The following is an 18798-nucleotide window of genomic DNA, read 5'->3' as shown; positions in this document are numbered from 1 at the left end:
GAGATCCCTGCCTTGGTGTAATTGTGAGCACAGTGATGATGAAACAGCTGAGTTCGCCTACGTGCCACGCTGACAACAGTTCAGTTTGGCTTGGCTTTGGATTCACAGAAACCCATCCCCTGATAGCGTTCTGCTGGTGAGAAAGGATGTGAAAGTTTTAACAAACCATAAAAACATCAGTCTGCTACTTGTGGCAGACAAAGCAGTGCAGTTATTTTAGCCAACACTGAAATGACATGTGTAGCAATCAAATCATAAGCACTCTCAGTTTTACATGTGCCCTGATGAGACTATTTGTCTCTGTCATGACGGGTAAGCACAATGCAGAAAGTTTCACACTGCCTCATAATTTCATGAGTTATCGCCAGTTCACCTGAAGTATTTTATGATTAAATTACTGCTGGTTGAAATTGTCTGTTCAGTATTTAGAAGTGATAAGAAGCATAACTCAGAAAGTGACAGCACTTAGTTAAAAGGGTGTGAACACTTGCGTCAGCGGGCTTGTTCTTTTAAGGAAGTGCCTGTTCTGGAGAGTCAAATGAAATGTGATTTTGAAACAGTGCCCAGAGGTGATACAAAGGCTGCAATCAGCTGTGAGATTCCACAGAAAGGTTGCATCTCGCTCCTTGAAGCAATTAATCCACAATAAATGTTCCCCCAAGTGGCTGAAATTCACAAACAGAAACAAATGTGATTCTCACATTTCCAGAACAGCTCAGACCCATTTAAATACAGGCCATTCATTATTGATGAATGTAAAGTTTTTTGAATTTAATTTCTAGCCTAAGCTCCTCTGCGGCACAGAGGAGTGTGTGACTTGCTATTCTTAGAGGTTTTGACGCAATAAGCTACAAAACTGGAGGGATTTCTCTAGCCAGTAATTACTGTTCACCTGGTGCCAGACTCCCCACTCAGCAACGTGTCCTCTTCTTGTCTCATGGGATCAGTAACAAGGATGTTTCCCTGGAAACTGGACAGCTCTATCATATATAATTGGGTAATCCCTGAGCTGCTGACAGAAAAATAATAGCTTTTGGGATTTTCAAAAACACTCCAGGCAACACTGAATGTAATGTGTCTGTTTCCTGATCCAGAGCCACCAGTTACATGTTGGGTGGATGATTATGCAGTAACTGTAATGATAAAGGCATTTTAGTGAAAATATTTAGATATCAGTAAGCAGATTGTGAGGGGTTAAAAGACTTCTAACTTTCCTCTAAGACTGCTATTTATTCAGTGAAAGAAGTTAAAGTCCCCGATCGATCTACTGTGCTTCTCTCTACCTTGAACTGACTTGTTTGCACAAGCCTTCCCACGCTCTGCCACTAACATTAGTCTCAGATATATAGCCACTCTGACCCACTAGGGGGCCCAGGTTAAAAATATTCTGCGGTCTGCAGAAGACCAACACTAGGATTTTCTGAAAATGATAGCTCCCTCAAAGGAAATCTCACAGTTATTTTTGCAAAATATAGCTGCTGTTGTGTGAATTAAACTGCAGAGCTCCTGTTGTTTACTGCAGGCTTCCAGTTCAGTGACTGAAACTGTAAAGATGCTAAAAAATATTGACCTAAGAGTCAGTGGCTGCTGGGCCCAGAATCCACTTGCTTCTCATTTTCTAGGAAGTGCAGGCATAGTCAGGATGCACCACGGCTTAAAACACATCACATGTTTTCTAGTCTAATTAAAAAGCCGACCACCGTTCTACAATTCATCCACTTTCTTTACCACTTATACAGTTTGGGGGAAGAGATGAGGTAAATCTAAGTGTTGCTAGTCCTTCAGAAGGCTCACACAGAGACACGGGCAACAATTCATGCTCACGTCCACTCTAAACCTAATTAGAATCACCAAAACACTTTCTCTGCACAGAAAGGCTCCAGCTGAGCAGGACGTTTGAACTTAGAAGCTTTTTGTCCTAACCACTGCCACATGAACTGCAGCTGCAGTCCTGAGCTCTATGTATTGTACCTTGTGATGATGATAATAATGATTTATTTTTCCTATTCGACAAGGTCACCTTGTCTCTGTACCCAGGAAACTGGAAAGTCCTTTTTTGGAGCAGCGGCACTCTACAGTGCAAACAGTTTGAAGCTCAAATACACCTGATGTAAACACTCCATCCCACACAAGACCACTGCCAGGGGTGAAACAGTGTACTTTGTTCAACAAAGTAATTAAATGTAATGGTCCCAGCTTGAATTATTTAAGATCAGATAAAACATATGTTTATTTATGCCAAAAATGGGGAAATGATGGTGCTACAGCAGCCAAAACATTTGTGCCCCTATACCAAAGTCATTGGACTAGATTACTGTTAATCTCAAATTCTCCAATACAAGATGAGAACACAGATAGAACCAGCTTTACTCAGGTTTAATGTATTTTATTTAAGTAAGAGCTTTCTGCACTTACTCTATTTTAATGCACCCCTGATTTATTTTTAAGTTTTAGTTGCTTATTATTTTGCAGATAAATTGCATATATATATATATATATATATATATATATATATATATATATATATATATATATATATATATATATATATATATATATATATATATATATATATATATATATATATATATATATGTGTGTGTGTATATATGCATCAATAAAAAAAATGCGGGGCTGCGGCTTTCTGCCTTCATTGGTAAGCACATTTCATGACACAAACACATACACCCACATAATAACACAAATGGTTGGTTTATTTTGTTTTCCTCACACAATCTTTAATTTTGCAAATATTGTCAATATCTTATGTTTAACAAGTGACAAACTATTTGGTTTACTTACTTGCACTCTTTCCTGTTTCTTTTTTCTGTTTTTCTCTCCTTTTTTTTCTCTTCTTCCTCTTTCCCTTTCTCTTTTCTTTCTTTTCTCTTTTCTATTTCTTAAGCCTGTCATTTCTGGCACAATTTGTTAAATAGCATGTTAAAAATAATTCAAATAAAATAAAGGGTCACACAGTAACAAGAGGAGCCTATAGAGAACCTATAGAGCTCATCTTGAAATAGCAAATATGTTTGGCACAACAATGCATTCAGATCACAGTTCTGTTTGCAAGATCTGCCAGACATGACAGGCTTCATTACACATGACTTGTACTTTATATATCCAAACTGTGCACTATTAAGCTACCTGATTAAGACTGTAACTTTTAGTTAAGCTAAAAATGTAAATACTTTATCCTGCTTTGCAGAACAATTATCCAGCACAAGATTATGTTTAAATTCTTGGGCAGCACCATTTTACACATAATAAATTGGACAGTTGATAAAATGAGTGTATCTTAAAAATGAAATTATGAACACATTTAAAATACATTTTCTGTGGTTTTAAAGGATTTTGTCCAACTTTATTTCATTTACAGTTTTGAAGGATATGGTTATGACTTTTCTGTATTTAGAAAAGTATTTGAAAAAAAAAAAAAAGATGTCCAATTTCTTTGTGGTTTATTACACTTTTAAGCAATTTCTTTAGTTACTATGTAGTTATTACCTATTATTCAAATTTAGGATGCAAAGACTGTATCGATGTATAGCAAGCTGAAATGCTCCAACAGTGGCACAACAGCATGTAAAAATGGGATTAGGTGGGTTGCAGGTAATAATGGGTTAATGTAACTTGATCCAGTGATCAAATCTTAGTTACTCTCTGGTTCTCTCTCTCTCTCTCTCTCTCTCTCTCTCTCTCTCTCTCTCTCTCTCTCTCTCTCTCTGGTCTTCTGGCATCGCTCTGCGGTTTCAGTTAGATCACAGTGGAAGAGGCACCTTCAGGGGTGCTCAGTGTCACTGCTGATTCTTTTTCATTTGTCTGTATTGTTTCTCTTCTCTTTCTTTCTGGCGGGCAGATCTCTGACATGATTTTGCTGCTTGTTGAAATGTGACTGTAGGGCCTTTTTAACAGAGACCTCTGTCTTCATAGATCTGCCTTCTTGTCTTTGCATGGGAGGAGCTTCTTTTGCAAAGTAGTTCAGCATTAATCTTGGATCTCTTTTTTTTTTTCAGTTCAAGCTTGATGTGGGTTAAGAAAAGCTGATCTTCCTCAGATACTGGCAGCAGACTTTGACAACTTTGGGCTCCACAAGAGTAACTGCTGTATTCTTGGTCAATGTTCACTGGGTCCTGGGTAGACTCCTGGTTTCCTGCCAGTAGCTCCTTTGTGGACTCGGCTTTGTCCTTATCTGAGTTCAGTCTGTGAGGGAAGCAGATGTGCATCAAATCAAAGCATGACTGTAGGTGACAGCTCGAGTTCAAGAACTTCCTCAGGTGGTGCACTGTAATAAAAGGATGCTACGTTCATCAGATTTTATAGTGTGGGGCTTCATAGACAGAATTATGGTTAATTTAGAGATAAATTTAACAAATAACTCAAGCATTATTCCTGTGATACAATATGACACATTCCCATACAGTGCACTTGTCACACTGAAGCACTGAAGCTCATTTAGCATCTGTTTTCAGTTCCCAGATTTATGTTTAGTATTTGTTGTGTTTCGGTTCCATTGGTTAGTATTTGGGTGTTCTGTATTCTTTCTTGTGTTTTAGTGTTCATTTTTTCCTAGTGTTTCCTTATCTTTGCCTCTGTTTTGTCTGTGGGTTTTATTACATTTTATTTACAAACTACAAATGTTAGATACAGGCATGGGCAAAATTGTTGGTACCCTTCCGTTAAAGAAAGGGAAAGACAATTATTGACAAGCATGTTAAAGGTAAAGGCTATAAGACCATTTCCAAACAGCTTGCTGTTCCTGTGACTGCAGTTACACATTCAGAAATTTAAGGTCCACAGGACTGTAGCCAACCTCCCCGGATGTGGCCACAAGAGGAAAATTGATAACAAACTGAAGAGACGGATAATACGAATGGTAACCAAAGGGCCCAGAACAACTTCCAAAGAGATCAGAGGTGAATTCCAAGGTCAAGGTACATCAGTGTCAGATCGCATCATCCACTGCTGTTTGAGCCAAAGTGGACTCAATGGAAGATGACAGAGGAGGATCCCACTGTTGAAGTAAATCATAAAAAAAATGAGACTGGAATCTGCCAAAAATGCATACTGACAAGCCACAAAGCTTCTGGGTGAATGTCCTTTGGACAGACAAGACAAAACTGGAGCTTCTTGGCAAATCGCTTCAGCTCTGTGTTCACAGACACAAAAATGAAGCATGCAAAGAAAAGAGCACTGTACCTACTGTGAAACATGGAGGAGGCTCAGTTATGCTCTGGGGCTGCTTTGCTCTATCTGGAACGGGGTGTCTTGAATTTGTACAGGGTACAATGAAATCTCAATACTATCAAGGCATTCTGGAGCAAAACATGCTGTGTCAGAAAGATTCATCTCAGTCACAGTTCATGGGTCCTTCAATAGGATAATAACACAACACACACACCTAAAAACACCCAGGAATGGCTGAGAACAAAACATTGGACCGGTTTGTTCTCGAGGAGTGGGCCAAAACACCTGTTGACAGGTGCAGAAGTCTCACTGCGAGTTACAGAAATCACTTGATTGCAGTGATTGCCTCAAAAGGTTGCGAAACAAAATATAAAGTTAAGGATACCATCATTTTTGTCCAGACCGCTTTCATTAGTTAGTTTTTTTTTTTAAATAATTCTATTGAACCACAATCCAAAAGCAATGTCTGATTTTCATGAGTTAATTTTCAGTAAATTTTATATTTTGAATTATTACTTTTGTCAGTTTCAAGTTATTTCAGTGACCACTGTGGGGTTTTCTTTCTTTAATGGAAGCGTACCAACAATTCTGTCCACGTCTGTATCTCAGCATTACAGAGTGTAAAGTGTGTACAGAGGGTGGGTTCTGACAGTGCAGAGTTGAAAAACAGAGATGTTTCTCTGCTAGACAGATGTGTTGTGTTGGAGAGCATTATCGCATGAGATATATGCCTGCCCAGTAAGTGGTGCAGAGGGCAGTCAGGATGAGCCGTGATCAGTGGTGATAAGAATCTTAACCTGCCCCTACGTTCAAAGGATGAAAAAAAATCCACCTTGATCTTTCATTGTTAGTTTGGTGCCCCTGCCATCTGTCACGGGTCCCTGTCTTTTCACCAGTTTAGTGTTTTCCACATATGCATGTACCAATATCGCTCTGGCAAGATGATATGGCAGCCAATTTCTTGGGTGTCAAATGCTTTGCGGTAAACACTAACTCCTCGTGACCTGAAGAGTTATGTTTCCAACAGCCTAACCACAGAAAGAAGTCTCGCTGGGATCCTTCTGGTGGAGTTTGCAGTGCTTACCACATTGTAAGCAGTGTGTTGCTCTGAGCACAACCTGAACCTGTATTGTCCTCCTTACTGTGAAGATATCCTGCTCTGTGCACCGAGGTTGTAACAGTAAACTGTAACTAAAGTGAAAACTAAAAATAGGAGTAAAAACATTTCGGTTGATTAAAAAAGAAATTAAAAAAAAAAAGGAATTTAGAAAAAAACAAGCCCAAATAACACAATATCAAGTACTTAGAAAAAAGCTAGTAAGTAAAATTAAAAGATACAGCAAATGTATGGAAGCTTGTTTCTGCCACTGGGAAAAAAAAAAAGAAGTTTTTAAAAAGCATTTTTTTGCCTTATGTCAAAATTTCAGTTTTTTTCTCAAAATTTTGATTCACTAACTCAAACTTAAAAAACTTTCTCGGAACTGAGAAAATCACTTGAAATTTAAAGTTATTAAGTCAAAATTGTGACATAATAAATTGAATTTTTGATTTATGGATGACAAAAAAAGTTTTTCTCAGTGGTGGAAATAATCTTCCATACAGTTGTCTTTAGTTTTAGTCCTTGTCTGTTGCGTCAAATGTGTCGGTACAACATGCGACAACGATGGTGCATTTGTACATATTAGAGTCAACTGCCTGAACAAAAGCAACACATAATACATTTGTGTGAATGAGAAGGAGACAGGCGGAGAGGTGAAGATGCAAGAAGCAGAGGTAGTCAAGGTGGATGAGTTTAAATATCTGGGCTCAACTATCCAAAGCAATGGACAGTGCACAAGAGATGTGAAGAAGAGTGCAGGCAGGGGGAATTGTTGGAGGTGATTTGTGACAGGAGATACAAGATGGTAATGAGACCTGCTATGGTGTATAGTTTGGAGACGGTGGCACTGAGAAAAACACAGGAGATGGAGCTGGAGGTGAAGGTGTCAGTTAAAGGTACTAAGATTTTCACTGGGGGTAAACAGGAGGGACAGGATGAGCAGGCAATCGTGTGAGCCACATGCTTGTGATGTGGGCGGCCCAGGTTTGCATTCGTAATGAAGGCAAAAAATCTTTAAAAAATGAGTACATGACTTTGGAGACAAAGTTAGTGAGGCAAGGCTGAGATTGTTTAGACATGTGCAGAGGACAACAGGTGTTAAACATGGAGCTGCCAGGCAGTAGGAAAAGAGGAAGAACACAGAGAAGATTCACAGATGTAGCGAAGGAGGACATAGGGTGAGATGGAGGAAGATGATCTGCTGTGGTGACCCCTAACGGGACCAGCTGAAAGAAGAAACGTCAACTGGCTGGACAAAGTGTTTGTATTGTAATGTGTTTAATTCTGGATTCCCTAAATCACTTAACAAGTAGGCTACCTTAACAAGTAGGCTACCTTCTATTTATAATAAGAGAAAACTGTCCTGAAATTAAGAACATATAAAATGAGCTGAAAACAATAAATATCATCAACAACAAACTATTGTTGTACTGTTCATGGGGTCCAAACGCTTCTATTCTAGACACAGTCTGTGATTTATCCAAACACATTTTGACCTCACTCTAACCTCACGGACGGAGGGTCTGCGTCGGAGTTCCACCTCCAGGGCAGCGGGGGCGCTGGAGCGCAGAGGGAGGCCGGTAGTGTGAGTTGGAAGTCGGTGTTAAGCTGGTTGGCTGGCACGGTCTGGTTGGTCGGTTGATGGTAGCCATGGCTCGAGTCGCTGCGCTACTGCTCTTACCGGTTCTTATTGAATCGGTATTTTCAATTTCCTTCTTTTTACCGGTCAACTCCAGAAAGTGTTTACGGGAGGAGATCCACAAAGACGTCCTGGTCACGGGGGAGTATGAAATAAGCGAGCAGGCGAACACGAAAACTAACCTGAAGGTGAGCGCAAACCTACGGGCTAGCTACCCTCAGCATAAGCGAGTTTGTGTCTGGGCCGAAATAGCTTCATTCTGATTTTTGCTGACGTGATGTGCCGCTTACTAGAGAATCCCGCAGTTGAACGCGTTAAATGGAGTCATTTGTGCTGCTAAGATGTCAGCTGTTGTTAGCACTGCAGCTAACCAAGGCCCAGGAAAACTCGCCTTCCTGGTTTGAGAAGCTAATTAGCCAGCCGGCTACGTCGGTGCTCATTAACACTCCCGTTCAGGGTATTTTTTTGGGGGAGTAATTTAACATTTCACTTGAGCTCAGATACTTCTGAGACTACCGAGTACTCACTGTGTCACATAGCGTGTATATTTATGTTAAAACTTTGGGGAAATAACCCAGCCGGTGACACCGCCTGGGCTCTGCGGCTGTTACACGTCAGTCTTAGGTCCATTCAGCTGGCAAGCACAGCCTAGCCACATTAGCACATTAGCCTCCAGCATTTCAGTGATGGTTTGTGTATTATTTGAACGAATATGTCAAAAGATTTTCCTCACACATCAGAGAAGAGGGCCGGTCTTTATATGATTAAAGATCCCACTGCGTCCACATTAAGCTTTTTGTAATATGGGGTTTACTGCCTTCCTATTCTAACAGCTGGCAGTTCAATGGCTTGCATTGGAGCTTTGTATTTGTAATGATGTAAAGCAGCCATCATCACAATCTCATCCTTTGCCTGACACAGGTGAAGTGACTGAGCTGTCCAAGTGTCTTATGTCCTCTTATTGGCGTTATAATAGTGCCGTTATTAGTTATAATAATGATTTTAAAAAATTTTAAATCGCACATTTGAGAACAAAATAATTATAAGATATTGGTTAAACAAATATAGCAATTTTCTGCCATCTCTTTGGCTCTTTATTGTTATTTATTTATTCTTTTTGTGTAACTTTACAGATCACAGACTCCTCTGGCCACACTCTTTATTCCAAGGAAGATGCTTCAAAAGGAAAGTTTGCATTCACCACGGAGGACTATGACATGTTCGAGGTTTGCTTCGAGAGCAAATCGCCTATGGGTAAGTGTGTCAACTGCCCCTCCAAACGTATTATGGACAGCTGTTGCTGTCCCCACACTTGCTGCTAGAATCTGTGCTGCTAAATGTATATTAATTTAGATCGTCCATTGTACTATTTTCTATGTACTATTACTTTTTAGAATAAGAACTTTTTCTGTATTTGTTGTAGTGTATTTTTTTTGTATTTATTACATTGTGTATCTGTACTGTGTACCTTATCCGTCTTGCACTTTTTGTTCTATGTAGCACCCCTGGTACCTGGAGGAACATTTTGTTGTTTCAATATGTTCTTGTATATATCTGAGATAAACCTCAGCTCAACACTTAGTTTTATGTTTTCAGGTTTTGTGATAAACAGTTTAACCCACTGTCTCCATCCTTTATCACTTTATTTTTTTTTGTAGATTTAGCTTTTTGCTGTGATTTTGGGTTACTGATAGTTATGGATTTGGAGAAATGTCTACGAATCAATACAAACAATATCCCAGCCAGTACTGGCAAATAAAGTGGCTGGTGGCAGCAACTGATGCTAATATTCAAGCTGATGTAATGAACAGCTGAAAGACTTTTTTTTTTTTCCTGTTTTTCTTAATTACAGTTTTTTTTCTTTTATCATGTTGAGTTCTGCATTTCAAAAAATGGAAATAAATAACAAAATAATCATATCAGCCGAGAGTTTCAGAATCAGGGCATCCCAACAAATTAACCAAGTGTCTACTTATTTAATGTATTTATCTGTTTACACAGTAGCTGTTAAGAAAGATTACAAATATTTATATTTCCTGGTGTGTAAGTTAAGGATTCTGAGTTCTAGTTTTATGAATTGCTATAAGAGAATACCGTTTTAAATGCTTTGTTTTAGTGAAATTGAATGATTAAAATTTTTGCTTCTTTAATCAGGAACTGGAAGAGTGCCTGACCAGCTGGTCAATCTGGACATGAAGCATGGTGTTGAGGCCAAAAACTACGAAGAGGTCAGAATCAGTCTGAAATGTTTTTCTATAGATGGTGGTGCAAAGTCTTGTAGACCAAGCCAGTAGCTTTTCTTGGAGCACCTTCTTCACTGGTTACAGTTAATAAAAAATGTTTAAATGTTATGGAAGAGTAATCTGGCAGTCAGATGACCTAAATGCCTCCTTTTAAAAGAAAAGAAAAAAAAAAAGACTTGCAGTTTTTCCTGGAAATAGTACTGTGGATGCCTTATGTTGAAAGACAGTGTTGACGTCAATGTGTCCCAGTATTGAAAATATCACACTCTGTGCAGGAGGTTCTCTGGCTTCACACCATTCAGTATTTTCTTGCACAGGGATGTATTGTTGTGCATCATCACATTACTTGGGTGTCCTTCTGAGAATTTATTAGCACTCACTGTGACTGCCTCGGGCAACACTTAATAATAAGTTTTGACGTGATAAAGCACTGTGAGCTTACAAAAGCGCCTCTCTCCCCGCCCACGTGTGGCACACTAATATTACATGCCATTCTGTTCGGTCGATGTTCATGGAGACTTCAAGTGGGCATTCCTGTGTGTGGGCAGGAGGGTGGAGACATTGCACGAGTATTCGTAGATGGATGTTACTTATTGAACAAATCTGCAAGCTGTTCAGTGGAGGGAGTAGTTTAATATGCTGGATGGATTCCCTGCTGTGACACAATTCTTCAGACTGTATGCTTGGCAGATGCAAGCTGTTGTATGTTTCTTTGACAATGTGGCATCTTGCTGATTTTTCAAATTCAAGCTCCTAATGGATGAATAGTCTAAAATAAAATGCAAAGCCAATTTTTCATTACTTTTCTCCAGACCAAAGAGGAAGATATTTAATTCACTATTTAGGGGTTCACACACAAACCTTTTTTTTTTTTGGGCAGTTTTTCAGGCCTTTCCTGCACTGACAAGAATTTGTTCTAGTGGCTTGCATCAAGTCATGGGGAAAAAAATAAAAAATAACTATGCCACATAACCAAGAAAGTTTCCAACACACCATAAAATGGGGTGAGTTCATGCTAGTTGAGTTGGTACACGTCCTACACTGATATCATAAAACACCGATTGGCTGTGGAACAAGGCCAACCACACCTAGGCTTTTCTCAGGTGCAACTGTTCACACCAGAGTTCAAATGGCAGGTTCTCATGAGCCTCTGTAAACAGGAGCACGAGCATATACGCAGGATTAGACTGACACCTGCTGGACAAAGCAGTACTACCTTTTCTAGCATTTGCCTCTGAAGCATCACTTTTGCTGGTTTTTATAGGCTTTGTTTTGTCCCTTCAGATTGCCAAGGTGGAGAAACTGAAGCCTCTTGAGGTTGAGCTCAGGCGCCTGGAAGACCTGTCAGAGTCCATTGTGAATGACTTTGCTTATATGAAAAAGAGGGAAGAGGAGATGCGGGACACCAATGGTAAAACAGCTCATCACATACATAGCTATTCCTTGTTTGATTGTTTTTTTTTTTTGTTTCTTTCTTTCTTTAGGAAACAAATAAAGAAATGAGTAAAGTTGTCTGGTTTTAGTGGCCATTTCACTGTATGAACAAAAGTATTATGTTGCTTTCTCATAACATGTACCCCCCCCCCCCATCCTTTTTTTTTTGGGTTACCACTGTACAGAATCCACCAACACACGCGTGCTGTACTTCAGCATATTCTCCATGTGCTGTCTCATTGGGCTGGCCACATGGCAGGTCTTCTACTTGCGGCGCTTCTTCAAGGCTAAAAAGCTGATCGAGTAGAGCGACACCACTCCAAGCTCCTTACCTCGAGGGACGCTGCCTAACGGTCAGCTAACACATCAAAACATCCACCCTCCTTGGACTAGCTTCAGCAAACAACAGCAAGTGGGGGCTCAAAATCTAGTTTTCAAGGCTGAGAGAGCGAGAGTACCAAGGTTGACTTCTTGGAAAAAAAATAAAAAATAAATAAAAATCACTTGCTTATTTAGTGGTTGGAAACATGAAAAGCGCTGTAGGGAGAAATGCACTGTAAGACGTAGGGGATGTCTGTCTCCGTGGTTGACATTTCTGTCTGCACTGTTTCGAATGTTGCAGCTCACTGAATAAGAACTTGTTCCTTCAATCTGTTGAACAGCAATGTTTGATTTTGAGCTCAGTTTGAATGGATGTGCCATGAGCGAATGTCTTTTGCCCTCCTGTTTATATACACATTCTTTGCCATGCCAAGCAAACTAGATCCTTGGTGCCCTTTTATCAAATGAAGGCTCTTCGAAAACAGTTTGTTGTTACTTTGAGACAATTGGCAACCACTGAACTTCTGTGTTTTGTCACTTAATTTGCATACATGTCTGGTAGCTAAATTTAACTGTTTAGTTTGTTTTCATATTGTAATTACCACTTAGTTCTTTCTACTGGTAATTCTTTATTTCTTTTCGGGGGTTGTGAGTTGTCAGTAATATTCTCTTAGTTGTAAATTAGGTCATTTCTATGGGCTCTTGCACGTTCTAGTTTTGTTCTGGAATATTAATGTCACCTATCAAGTGAAGCAAGGAACCAAAAACCTTGTTGTTAGGAAGGAATTTGTAACATCTTATGTATATGGCGATGAGTAAAAACACCCTCCTGATTTCTATTATACAGTTTATAAATATATTTGTGAAAGTTTCTCCTGTCAGAGTGCAATGGATGGAGGTTTTGAAATGTAAAGCTATCCAAGCATTTTCTTAAAATTTCCCTTCAGTCGTATGCCCTTTTTCTTTACACTGGTAGACCTAATTATTCGTCTGCATTTTCCAAAATATCAGTTCCCAACTACAGTATGTGCTGATCCATCCAACATGCTTCTTTCCAGCAGAAATATTTTGGTTTGGGTGGTTGCAGATTGTTTTTGATGGGGATAAATTAAGGCATCTGTCATGGGTACATTTTTAACAGTGAACATTGTGCGCAGTCACTGGTTTTTATGTTGACTGATTAAATTTTGTAAATTTGTGTTGGGCTTTTATTCAATAAAATATTGGATGGATTTACATTAATTATTTTTGTTTTATTTGTTGCTTCAATTGCCTATTTAGGCACATTTGGAAACCAGGGCACAAATGTAGACCACATTACTCTCACCAGCTAATTTATGTACACCTGTTCAACTGCCTGTTAACTCAAATTTCTAGTCAATCACATGGCAGCAGCTCAGTGTATTTAGAAATAATCAAGACAGCCTGCTGAAGTTTAAGATGAGCATCAGGATGGGAAAGAAAGGTGGCGCAAGTGACTTTGAATGTGGCATGGTTATTAGTGCCGGAAAGGAGTATTTCAGAAACTGCTGATCTACTGGGAATGTCCCACACAACCATGTCTAGAGTTTATAGAAAATGGTCTGAAAACGAGAAAATGTCCAGTGAGCGGTGGTTCTCTGGGAGAAAATGTTTTGTTGATGTCAGAGGATAATGGCCAGACTGCTTCAATCTGGCCATTCTCCTGTTACTGTTGCCTGATAGGAAGGCAACAATAACTTTAAAAAAAAAATCAAACAACAAAACACTTGTTACAACCAAGGTATGCAGAAGAGCATCTCTGAAGCAGATGGGCTACAGCAGCAGAAGACCACACCGGTTGTCACTCCTGTCAGCTAAGAACGGGAAACTGAGGCTCCATTTTGCACAGGATCACCAAAACTGGACAATAAAAGATTGAATAAATGTTGCCTGGTCAGATGACCTTCAATATCTGCTGTCACTCTTTAATGGTAGGGCCAGAATTTGGTGTAACAACATGAAAACACTGATCTATTGTAACTTGAATCAACTCTTCAACTCTTCTTGGGCCCCTTTGTACAAACTGCAGATTGTTTTACCCACAGTCTGTTTTTGCTGACCATGTTCATCCCTTTATGACCACAGTGTATCCATCTTCTGCTGGCTGCTTCCAGCAAGATAACACACCATGTCACAAAGCTCAAATCATCTCTGGTTTCTTGGATATAACAGCAAGTTCTCTGTACTCAAATGACCTCCACAGTCAGCAGATCTCAATCCAATAAAGCGCCCTTGGGATGTAGTGGAGCAGGTGATAAACCTGCAGCAACTGTGTGATGCCATCATGTCAACGTGAACCAAAATCTCTGAGGACTGTTTGAAACTGTGCCACAAAGAGTTCAGACAGTTCTGAATGTGTGAAACTTTAAAAAGAAAAACATTAAAGGCTACTCAGTGTCCAGTAGCCTAATACACTGCTCAAAAAAAATTGAAGGAACACTTTGAAAGCTCAGTATCATGCTGCATATCTTTATTGTACTCTATACATATCTATACTGGGTAAAGTGTTAGAAATGAAAGGATGCTGCATTGTTTGATGGAGATGAAAATTATCAACGTACAGAGGGTTGAATTCAAAGACATCCCGAAAATCAAAGTGGAAAAAATGGTGGTTAAATAACATGCCACACTAACTCATCTCACTTTTTAGTACAACCCTCAAATTTTCTGCTGGTCCCAATAGTGGCCAATAACATTACTTTCCACATGTTTTAAAGCACCATCATCGTTAATAGTGATCAAACTGTCCTAAAGATGATGACTACATAACCACAGCTGTTTGTATATATCCATGTGTGAGGAGATGATGGAGCCATTACCTTAATTTGGAAGATACTTTGTTCCACAACAGTTTTCAGTAGGTTGAACCTCTGCAGTGAGATGAGCTAGATGTTAACAAAAGATGCCACTGCATGCAAACAAGTTGAGTAAGCTGTGTTGTTATCTCAGAGTTATGTATGTTGTCTTATATGCAAATAAAATGTTTGTGTCTGAAAGGGGTAGGCTGACAGTCACAGCTGTTACTGGAGGATAATACAGAGACTCCAGGGTGTATTTTAGTTAGCGATTCCATTTATAGTTTGCCATCAATTATTTAGATTCCTAGATCAGCCCCAGAGGATACCTGCAACATAATCACTACCCACCAGACTGAATATGATTGTGATAGATTACAAAGGAGAAACATCATTAATTTTAAGACACAATCTTTGGATCTGATGGACTATCTTAGCTTTATTGAAGGAATTTGTAGGTTGATCACCCATCGGGCCTCGTATCACATTGTTATCACAATCGAATGAACTGGCAACTTTGTGTAAATATACTGTGTGTTTTCACAAATCTCATTTGAGACTAAACAAGCAGTTTTTTCACTAATTTTATAATACAATAATACAAGTCAAAACCTATATAAAAAACAGCTGAATTAATAAATTCTGTCTGATTAAAGCTTCTTTTTTTTTTTTTTTTTTTTTAACCATAGTGGAAAATCAGATTATGAACACGTTTCCAGATTTCTGAAAAAAGACAACATATTTCTCCGGGCAGTACTGGTTTTGAATCGAGTTTATGCTGTCTTTTAGTCTCCAGAAGCTCAAAGGCAAATTACTTTTCATATAGTATTCATGACTAGTTTGGATTATTATAATATAAATAATCAAAATAAAAGTGCATTAATGTAATAATTTGGATAAATATTTACCTATGAGGAAGGAGAGTACTCCCATTTTCACTGATCTTGCTCGTTTGTGCTTTTTATTTACGTTGTTTTAAATCATTTTGTACTATATATATATATATATATATATATATATATAATTTATTGTAAAGATTATGAATAGTTCCAACGCTGCAAAAATTGATGCAATAGCTCGAGAAGCGGCCGGCCAATCAGATGACAGCGAGCTCACAGCCACCCGGATGTACTCTCGAAGTTCTTCCTCATCAACACACTGGCGTGGTAGACGTTTGGGTGTTATAGTGACAGCTTTTTAAAACAGCGATGCCGGGCCCGTACAAAGAAACAGACCTAACGGAGAGGGTTGAGGCGTTTCTATCCGACCTGAAGCGCGGAGGGACCGGGTCTGGACCTCTGCGGGGCTCGGCGGAGACAGCCCGAGAAACTACAGCCCTGCTCCGCAGAATCACAGCCCAGGCTCGGTGGAGCAGCGCAGGTGCTAAATGCTACTTATTGCTGCTATAGTGCAGCTAGCTGCAGTGACAGCTGTCATTGTACTTAAACAGGCGTCGTTTTTAACTCAGCTCTAGCTGCTGTAACTTTAGTACGCGAGAAATAAAAACACAGGCTCCAACTTTAGCTTCCTTGGACTTTTTACAAACATCTTCTCGGTTTCAGGTGATCTGATGGAAATAATACGCAAAGAGGGGAGGAGAATGACCGCAGCCCAACCGTCAGAGACCACCGTGGGTAACATGATCAGACGGGTGCTAAAGATCATCAGAGAAGAATATGCCAGGTGAGAAGGTCACTTGGTACATGGAAATCATTGCCCATCTTTCACCAACTGAAAACATTTGGTGCATCGTGAAACCACAAGATCCAGGACTGTTGAGCAGATAGAATCCTACATCAGACAAGGATGAGACAACATTCCTTTCCTAAAAGTCCAGCAACTGGTCTCCCCAGTTCCCAGACATTTACAGAATTTTGTTAAAAGAAGAGAGGATGCTACACAGTGGGAAACGTGGCTCTGTCCCAACTCTTTTTAGTCTCTTGCCTTCAAATTCAAAATGAGCTAATGAGCTGCAATTTTACTTTTTCTTCTATCCCTTAAAACCATTTGACCTTGTAGTTAAGTTAGCTCACCAGGCAGCAATGAAAGATATGTAAGATTATACCAGAGATTAAAGGATGAGAATAAATTGCTTAGAAAGACTTATGCTAAGGATCTAATGCATGAATGCCCCTCTCATCTGTGTACTTCTTCTGCATCAAAACTCTATGAAGTGTATGATTTTGTTAAAATGGCTCAATTTCTCTTTTTTGTGAGATTTGTTCTTAGTTGTGTGTTTTTCAATTCAGATCTCGAGGCAGCAGTGAAGAGGCAGACCAGGAATCCCTCCACAAGTTGCTTACCTCTGGGGGACTCAGCGAGGAGAACTTCAGGCAGCATTTTGCTCCCCTCAAATCCAACGTGATCGAGGCCATCAATGAGTTACTCACCGAGCTGGGTAAGTTTTTAAAAAGCTGTCATCAGCCTGTATATTAAATAGATTAACTTTTTTCTGTCCATCACTTAATTTTTCAGAGGGAACAACTGACAACATCGCCATGCAGGCCCTGGAACACATCCACTCTAATGAGGTCATCATGACAATCGGCCGCTCACGCACCGTGGAGGCTTTCCTCAAAGACGCCGCACGCAAGCGCAAGTTCCACGTCATTGTGGCAGAGTGTGCTCCTTTCTGCCAGGTAGGTCAGCTGCATCAGGTGTAAAGGAAATACTAAATGTTTGATTGAAAGAAAAAAAAAAAAAACAGACTTTCTTCTTATTTCTTTACCTCCCACCAGGGACATGAAATGGCCACAAACCTCTCCAGAGCTGGCATCGAAACAACTGTGATTGCAGACGCTGCCATATTTGCAGTGATATCGCGAGTTAATAAGGTACTTAATACCACAGAAGACCTTAGCATAGTCATCTTAGGGCATGCAGGTTAACTTGTGTGGTGATCTCTCTGCAGGTCATCATTGGTACACAGACAGTTCTAGCGAATGGAGGCTTAAGGGCCATCAATGGGACACACACGCTGGCCCTTGCAGCCAAGCACCACTCCACACCTCTGATTGTTTGTGCTCCCATGTTCAAGCTCTCACCTCAGGTAAGGGATGAGGCCGACCTGTCGGAGTTCTCTCGCTTCTGCTGCCAACAAGTGATTAACATATTTCTATGAACATGTCCTTCAGTTTCCAAATGAAGAGGATACCTTCCATAAGTTCGTCTCTCCACATGAGGTGCTCCCCTTCACTGAAGGTAACATTTACAACAAAACACTCGGTAACGACCACTCAGCCAAGTTTCCATCTTTGGAAAATCCTTTTCAAATTTGGATGTAAATGCTCCCCTTTTCAGATTTTTTTTTTTTTAAAGTACTCACAGTTTGCCATTTGTATTTCAGGAGAGATTCTCTCAAAGGTGAATGTGCACTGTCCTGTGTTTGACTACGTCCCGCCTGAGCTCATCACACTGTTCATCTCCAACATTGGAGGACACGCACCATCATACATCTACAGACTGATGAGTGAACTTTATCACCCAGAGGACCATGAACTTTAATCACTATATTTAACAAATAAAGAGAGATGAATGTTTTTGCCATGGTGTTTGTGTCTCTCTTTATGTGGTGTTATTTTCTGTACCTAAATTCTTTCTTCAAAAGGAATAAAAATAAGTTTAGTTCCTGAAGAGAATTTCTCAGTAAAGTCAGAAAATATGAGCAGTTAAGGACAGTGAAGATTATTACGATTGGGAAGAAACTTACTCGGTATAAAATGTGGCAAATCATCAGAACCTGCAGCTAAATAGGGGTGGGGGTGGATAGTCCTTCCTATGTCTGTCATAGGTGATGGGGTGGGATGAGTTCTGGTGACTTTCAAATCCACAAGACATGATTCACATCTTTTTCATACCAAACAGTGACTCCTCATGCCCTTTGAATGGGCGCATCATTGTCCTGATAGAAACTATTACAATAAGTTTACAACAATTTCAACATATAGAGATGATCATTAAGAACAACAGTGCCTCTCCCCTCCAAAGTGTCCAGTGGACAAGCAGAGCAGCAAGGTTGCAATTATTTTTAATGGAAATATGAAGACAAAGATGGAGTGA

The 18798-nt window shown here is 39.6% G+C and overlaps 2 protein-coding genes across 2 annotated transcripts; both read left to right on the top strand.

Moving 5' to 3' along the window:
• Positions 1-7869: 7869 nt before the first annotated feature.
• tmed10 (transmembrane p24 trafficking protein 10) lies at positions 7870-13165 on the top strand. Its single transcript, XM_030721618.1, has 5 exons — positions 7870-8113; positions 9059-9179; positions 10080-10153; positions 11453-11579; positions 11788-13165. The coding sequence occupies exons 1-5, from the start codon at positions 7928-7930 to the stop codon at positions 11907-11909; spliced, it is 630 nt and encodes a 209-aa protein (XP_030577478.1). The 5' UTR covers positions 7870-7927; the 3' UTR covers positions 11910-13165.
• A 2782-nt stretch (positions 13166-15947) lies between these two features.
• Positions 15948-18280, top strand: eif2b2 (eukaryotic translation initiation factor 2B, subunit 2 beta). The gene is made up of 8 exons (XM_030721711.1): positions 15948-16119; positions 16302-16422; positions 16989-17137; positions 17215-17378; positions 17478-17573; positions 17651-17788; positions 17874-17940; positions 18086-18280. Exons 1-8 carry the CDS (start codon positions 15948-15950, stop codon positions 18241-18243), a joined length of 1065 nt encoding a protein of 354 aa, XP_030577571.1. The 3' UTR covers positions 18244-18280.
• The last annotated feature ends 518 nt before the right edge of the window (positions 18281-18798 follow it).

Source organism: Archocentrus centrarchus, chromosome 24 (genome assembly GCF_007364275.1).
Source record: "Archocentrus centrarchus isolate MPI-CPG fArcCen1 chromosome 24, fArcCen1, whole genome shotgun sequence".
Classification (NCBI taxonomy): Eukaryota; Metazoa; Chordata; class Actinopteri; order Cichliformes; family Cichlidae; genus Archocentrus; species Archocentrus centrarchus.
The sequence above is the reverse complement of the archived record's forward strand: the minus strand, read 5'-3'. Positions and strand labels throughout refer to the sequence as shown.